Raw genomic sequence first — 7,870 nt, 5'->3', positions numbered from 1 at the left:
ACAATATATATATATATATATATATAGGCCTATATATACATATATGTATCCTGCATTCACTAGAGGGGCCGGGTACTCCCCGGCACATGATTTCACGAACAACTCTCTCATTACAACAACTTCAACGCTATACACTTGAACCTTTCCCTATATCAAAGTTAGGCAAAATGTTGCCAATCTATGTACAGCAGATGGAAATAGGCATAAATAGTGACAGACGAGAGGATTTCTCGCTGTATAGGGGACGGCAATGTTGCAGAAGGCTTGCTTAGGACGAGTTATATGTTTAAAAAATATCGAAAAATCGATTCGGTACAGATTATTTATGTGTTTGACCCAACTAATGTTTATCTGTGATATTTTCGTCGATCAATACTATACATTAACCTGACAAGTAAAAAGATGAGTCAATATATGACCGCACTTATTATTACCTCCGCCAAAGGGTTGGCAGGAGGTTATGTTTTCATCGGCGTGCGTTTGTTGGTTTGTGGGTTTCTTTGTGTACAGCCTAACTGAAAAAGAAGGAAGAATTTTCAGGAGGTGGATATATGTTTCCTTGACAAAGACTGATCGCGTGATGTCAGTGTACGTCAGTGTGACGTCAGGCCACCGCCGTCCCATAGAAATAATATAGATAACCATAGTTATTATAGTAGTTATTATATTATGGTTATTTATATTATTTCTATGATTCATCCAGACCGTGTGACACCATAGATAGTGTTTGGGATACTATAGACAGTATATAAGTCGATCCGAGTCAATTTTTAATTAGTGTTAGGGTTCCGGTTGGGATTAGGGTTAGGTTTTTTGCATCATTCTTTAATATACGGAAAGTCTGATGCATGCGCAACCACCAGCACCATCAGCAGGCTGTATGCGTACATGCATTCAACATCGGAGATAGCCGGGTTCGTGCGTGACGTACACTGACGTCACGCGATCAGTCTTTGTCATGGAAACATATGCCCACCTTTTCGGTGTAGGTCAGAAATGGGCTAACTTAGAACTGATTCGATTTTGGTGTTGATCCGGATCCAATTAATTAAATAATTAATAACATCTTTAGGATAGGTCAGAAATGGGGTAACTTAGAATTGATTACATATTGGTAGTGATCCAAATCCAATTAATTAATTAATAAACTTTTCAAGATACGTCAGAAATCGGGTAACTTAGAATTGATTACATTTTGATCGTCATCCGGATTCAATTAATTATTGAATTAATTAATTAATTAATAAAAATTTCCACAGTGACAGAATTGAGCTGCCTTGGCGGAGGTCCTAGCTAGCTGTGCTCTCCGAGTGCTCTAGTTTATTATTATGTAGCTACTAGGAAGTATGTTTGATCGTCATATAAATGATGTTAATTAATTATTTTGTAATAAAAGGTTATGAGATTTGAATACAAGCTAGTGACTCATAATAGAATGATGATGGTAAATTCGTCTTAAACCAAAGGAACAGGGAGCATTGCAGTGCATAATTGCAGTGTATAATATCAGTGCATGAAATTCGTGTGAAAACGAATAGATGTCATGAGTCATACATGTTATGAATCTGTCACGTATTTCACGTGATCGTGAGTGTCATGGTGGAATCCTACAAATAAAATCATATGGTGTATATGTGCGGACGTTCACGTAGTAGAGCCTTAAATAGCTTCTTCATATATGAATTATACACGGACTGCTATAACGATTGTTATATAATATATCATAGACTCTATACTAGACATAAGATAATGTCTTTTTTGCATAGACCGTTGAAAGAAACGCGGCGAAGTTTCTCATACGCTGTGTATAGAGGGTTCGCTCTACGAGAAAGTGTTAGTCTTACGTGACTAGTGTTACGAGTAATTTTGTTTCTTACAACGGGCCCCTTGTAGTGTAGATCAGAGTAAGGTATAATCGGCGCGAAATTTGATAGTGCTCGCCTAATTGAGCATCTAACTCCTGCCTGGCAGCGTAAGAATCTTTGTGGCTTTGCAGTACAGTGAGCGACGTGAGTAGAATTCATGACCATGGCGGCGGGGGCAGGTATTCATAGCGGAAAGCTATATCCTTGGCAGAGAGCCAATAGTATGTGGGAATGGAGCCTAATTGGCAGCGAGTCAAATCTCCAGATAAAATACACGATGCATAGTGTCAGAAGTAAATAATAGGGAATTCCCTATTATCTACTTCTGATAGTGTGCAACGGCTTTCTGAGGAAAATCGTATTGAGATTTATGGATTTATAATAGTGATACCAGGAACTCGTGTGTCTCCTAATGAGGATTCCCAGGAAGGTCACCTTGGTAGTCAAGCCATGATACTGCGGAGGGTAGAAGATAGCTAACGTGTTAGAGAGCTAACGTTAGAGAGAGTGTTTGTTCTTGTCGAAGGTCGAAAGCAGGAAACAGCATTTTAGTGTTCCCTACGTGACCTTACATATAGTCTTACCTACGCAAAGGCCTGGCATCTCTTTGAGATTATACTAATACAGGGCTTAGCACAGTTGCAACGCCAATCCATTCGGAGGAAAATAGTTGCGGCCATGTATTAGTATAACGCATGTACACGTGATGGTTATTCCTGACATGGAGGCCCACTGCCCACGAAACCCCTCAGCAGAAAATGGTTTCGACGTGGCATTATGGCCAGCACATCCGAAAAAGAAAGAAGACAGCAATTAAAGCATATCTATATAGAGCTGATGTTCCCGTCTGTTGTGTAATCAATCACTACACAACAAATTTTTCATGAATTGTCAGGTGCTGCATAACATGACATCAGGATGACATGGCATGTTATGATTGGATCACGTGCCAATTCATGATAGATTAGCTGTGTTTGGGTTTCTTCGGGAGCTAATACTAATAAAATGGATACATTGGCGGGTGTCATCATTATTCATGAGGAATTAAGGCCAGAGATAGATGACAAGCATAGATCCAGTATTCCCGTTGGAGATCTTGGCAGGGAACCATTAGACTTGCGTAAGGTATGAGAGCACTGTGCATGAGAAGATCTGAGAGTAGAAAAACTGACCAGAAATATTCTGGATGCGATACATTTCATAATTTTCTTCGTCTTGACTAAATATTTGGGCAGGATTCTGTACGTTGCACGACTGGGAAATTGTTATCCTAGGGGGATGCATGGTTCTGATGCCATGGGCATTTCGCTGTAGAAAACAAATTTACATTTCTCCTGCTGGTGATTCTGCCCAAATGATCTAATTGTTTTTATGCAAATCTCTTACGACTGTATACATGTGATATTTCAACATTCGCATCACATTTTTTTTTAGCTATATTGCTCTGGAAACAAGATGCATGCATGGCAGCTCAGCCATTTCCATATTTTCAATCCTTCCAATTTCCTCTCCAATTTTGCGATTTTATTTCATTTTTTGTGACATTCTGTATCGGTATATCATACTGTCATAAAATTGTGTAGCCGAGTGTGGCTTTGTATATAAAAGCTGCGCATTAATACTGTAAATGAAAGCTCTTTAAGACGCTCCGTAGTGTATACAATTCGACTTGGCGGAATGAGGGTAGGCATTGAACCTTCATTGGTTTTTTGCTTGGCTTGGTTGATACTGGTGATGATGATGCAGCTGCTCATAACCACACTGCTTTATGTGATTAACATAGGCCTGTATTTAATTATCGTCCTCGCGCAGATACTAACCTTGGAAGTTACAATGTGATAAAGAATATGGATGATCGCTGATTTTTGCAGCGAAATGCCGCGACCAGTCCGCCGATGATGTAGCATACACAGCCATATGCCTCGTTAGGCTTATGAGCGATTGGTTGCAATCCAGATTGTATGGCGATGGGATCCTCAATAAATATGCGCTGGCTGTGCCATATGTAAATAGAGGTTATTATAAAGTGTGCTGCGATTGACCCATTTCATTAAATTGGAGCACCACTTAGCAGCGGCCTGCCATTTGCTGCTCTTATTGATATGACCTCTACCCGAAACTCTTAGGGAAATATTTAGCACGTTATCCATTACTACAGATCTGGGGGCCGAGTAAATCGAGGCATATGTTACTTAGGAGTTGTATTCTTTCAGCGTGTTTAGCTGGTGCTACTCGCATGGCAGCTATTGACTTCGAGCCACTGTAAGCAATGAGCTGGCGCGCCAGTTTACACGCGTATAACGCGTGCCACGTTTCATTGGCTTTATCGCCCGCCCACGCCAGCGGTAAATATAGTGATGCCATCCGTCGCTGTCTTACTGTCAGCAATGTTTAGCTTATATCGCTGAAGTTCGATATTTGACTTTCTTTGTACGTTTGTAGTACGGCACTGGAAAAGTTTGTTGACACGGGAGTTTGTGTCATTGCCATGGTTATTGTTGCCATGGAAACGAACTCCTAAATTTGCGTCGATACAACGTTTAAATCCCAACGAGATGAACGCTTCCTTTCAGACTTGTGCGTTCAATGTGTATTTGTAGTCATCTAAGCATAATGTCAGAGTTTGGCCAGAAAGCGTTTTGCTAACAGGTGGCTGGTTCCACCTTGAAATTTGGAAAACTTCATTTTCGAACTGGGCGATCATGCCTCGTCATAGTCTTGTTTGGACTAACATTGGTTCTTAAATCGGATTCTTTCTATTTTGTTTACGTGCATAAACCGGTAAACTCTAGTTTAGGGTAGTTTAATAGCGTTTATTTGGGTTAGAAAGCATTCTGGCTTATATTCACGCGTTGGAACTTCAGCGGTGAATGTTGACACCTTCAACGTGTGCTATGCATGACTTGCTGCCATATATGCATATGTTTCTCCTGTGAGTAACATAGTATCATACATAGTTCCTTTTCCTCGTTAATCATTATTGGGAAGTCCGATCGTACTCGTCTTCGATGTTTGTATGGCGCTGGTCACTCTCTCAACAGTAAATACAAGGACGCAGTATAGAAGGAGAAGGAAGTAAGAGAAATGGAGAGCCAGGGCAAACACCAAGGAAAATAGCATGGCATACATGGCAGAACGAGAGAGAGAAATAGATGAGGGAGCAAGAAAAGAGGAAGACGCGCAGGCAGACAGATCGATATATAGACATTGAAACTTCCTAAAAGTGCCTCTGCCGCCGGGCATAATGTTTGAGTAGGAATGTGTATTGAGTGACGGAGTAACAATAGACAGTGTCTGCATCCATTCACTGCACGAATCCTTGTGCTTACTATGTATTTAGCTGTTTGGATTATATTTCTACCGGTTTTAATCTAGCCTGTTTTTCAGCTACGTAGCGACATGTTCAATGAGCGATGGTTTTAAGTATGCTGTTTTCTTTCTTGCAGCTGAAGCCCTCCACCTAGCCCATCTCGTAGCCGCTCATGGCTATTTCTTCCCCATTGACGATCATGTACTAACAGTCAAGGCTGATGGCACCTACTACAGGTTTCAGGTAAGTCTGAGGCATTTCTACATACGACTGCTTAAAATCACTCATCTACACCATCTGAATATATAAAACACTTTGAGTAACCGCTGTGGTAGTTAGCATTGGTTGTTGTCACGGAACCAGCTGTTGTTATGCCGGCGAGCGAACATCCTATTATGATGTCAGACGCTCAATTGTTACCTTGCTTTATAGGGTTGTGTAACCCACCATACGTGCCTTGTTACACCGCGAAGGTTTGAATTACTTGACGTTGCTTATCTTACGTTAACCGAGGCTCGTTTTTTAGTATGCTGTTTCTTTCCAGTTGCTATCCGCACGCCTTAATTGGTAGTCCGTTACTACACTATTATGCGATGCACTGTGGGCCTGCACTAATTTGCTTCCAATCGTATACCATGCATGGTTTCGGAACCAAGTGAATTTAACTTCTTTTATATGTTGTGATAAAATAATAATGAGACACTTGAAAATGGTAGGCCCCGCTCTCTGGAGCCCTCGCATGCAATCACTGTTTATGTAATTAAAATAAATAACATCGTGTCATTATTAAAACGAAAATTTTTTTGTTTCAAACGACAAGCTCACGCTTTCAGTTTCCGAGAAGTAAACCTGTTTAAAACCTTTGCATGGAATGCGAATGACAACCATGCATGCACATGTAGGCATTTTTCAAATATCGTCAAAATTTTATTTATTTTATTTTTGCATTCGTACTAAGTAAGAATAGATGAACAAACGAAACGAGTTTTCAGGTACATGAATACAGTATAGATATATATACTAGTATACATTATAAATAATAAATAATAATTAATAATTCACGCGATACATAATGCAATTGCCGCTGTAACGTCGGTGTTGCTAAACGTTCGTGTGGGAAATGTTATCCTAAACCATTGTACTCAGGAATAATGATTGAGCCAAGATTAATAAGCATTAATTAGTAGCAATGCGAAATCATCTAAGTCGGCTTCAGGCAGAAAACAAGTTTTATGTGTCCCCTATTTTTACGCAGTTCATAGGTGTTTTAATAGCTGCATGATAGTGTAATCAAGAAGTATAGTATATCTTTTAATTCATTTTTATTAAAACGCGCGCGTAATTTTCGTGATTCACATCAATATAATCCATAATTCTCTTGCTAAGCATCCCAAATGACACCAGCGAATAAACTGCGGTTGTTAAAAAGCTATGTATCGGATTAATGAAGAGTTTTATGCAGTGTTTAATGAAGAATTGCACTTGTAACACGAGTAATCTAATGGCTGTTCAATCAAGGCGAGGTATGCAACTCCTGGTTGCCATGAGCGCCATGAATTCTGTTATTTTGTGGTTTATTTCTGTTTAGTTAACACGTACGTACGGTATCTAATATTTCTGGTCTTTTAGGTTGAACATTGTAATTTTATGAGATGAAGTCTAAAATGTTTGAGCATATATTTTGCGCAGCCGCATGAGAGTGAACGAACTCCCCCCCCCCCCAATATCTTGTTCGTATGAGGTATCACGTGACCAATCTAACCCAGCTCTGAGGGAATCTTCCCTGACTTCCGCGGGAAAGAGTCTTCCGTACCTGTTTCTATCGCTATACGACTTCCGTTGCGAACGGAGAGTTATACCGGCAGAATCTGCAGTTTTGCTACTTTAGTTTAAATTGACCTCCGTAAGTCATTGAGAATCAACTTCGTGCGCTTAACCACATGATCCGTTGGATTCAGTCCAGCTTTGGTTTCCATTCTCTATAGTCCGGAGTGTGTACGCGCGCGCGTGCGTGCGGGCGTGCGTGCGTGTGTGTGTGTGTGTGTGTGTGTGTGTGTGTGTGTGTGTGTGTGTGTGTGTGTGTGTCTCGAAATCATAGACTGACGGCAAATATTTATCGTGTTATGAGTAATAGTTTTGTTTTAGGATATGTACACATCATATTGGGCGGCCGAGGAGTGTTTCGACAGCCGGTCTAGCCGCCATTGCTAAGCTGAAGAAAGTGGAATGCACCTGTCACCTGATGACAGCAGGTGTCGGTAGCGGCCCTCGGTGCTAGCAGGCGGCCGTGGATTGGAGGTGGTGACACACACACACGCGCCGGGGCGCGCACACACACGCATGCGCACGCACACGCACACGCACACGCACACACACACATTTTCGACTTGTATAATGCGATTCGGAATGAGAAGAAGGAAATGGGGCTGGGTGGGCCACACACTGCGGAAGGAAGCGACCGACATAACACGCACGACGCTGAGCTGGAACCCGCAAGGAAGACGTCGGGTAGGAAGACCTAAATTATGTAACCTGGAAGTGAGCCTCGGAGGCGGAACTCAAGAAGAAGGGCTACACCTGGAGGGAAATGGAGCGGAAGTCGACCAACCGAGCGACATGGAGGGAGTTCACAAATGACCTATGTCGCGCAGGAGACTGAAGGGTTATAGAGAGAGAGAGAGAGAGAGAGAGAGAG

The 7,870-nt window shown here is 41.4% G+C and overlaps 1 protein-coding gene across 1 annotated transcript in view; it reads left to right on the top strand.

Moving 5' to 3' along the window:
- Positions 1–7,870, top strand: part of LOC106807271 (regulator of G-protein signaling 7-like) — a 152,237-nt gene that overhangs the window by 91,713 nt on the left and 52,654 nt on the right. Inside the window, exon 5 of the mRNA XM_014809567.1 lies at positions 5,312–5,418. Coding sequence (XP_014665053.1) covers positions 5,312–5,418 — 107 coding nt within the window. The remainder of the gene's footprint in view (positions 1–5,311; positions 5,419–7,870) is intronic.

This window comes from Priapulus caudatus, unplaced genomic scaffold (genome assembly GCF_000485595.1).
Source record: "Priapulus caudatus unplaced genomic scaffold, Priapulus_caudatus-5.0.1 Scaffold205, whole genome shotgun sequence".
In the NCBI taxonomy this organism is placed as follows: Eukaryota; Metazoa; Priapulida; class Priapulimorpha; order Priapulimorphida; family Priapulidae; genus Priapulus; species Priapulus caudatus.
This window is presented reverse-complemented; position numbering and strand designations above follow the sequence as displayed.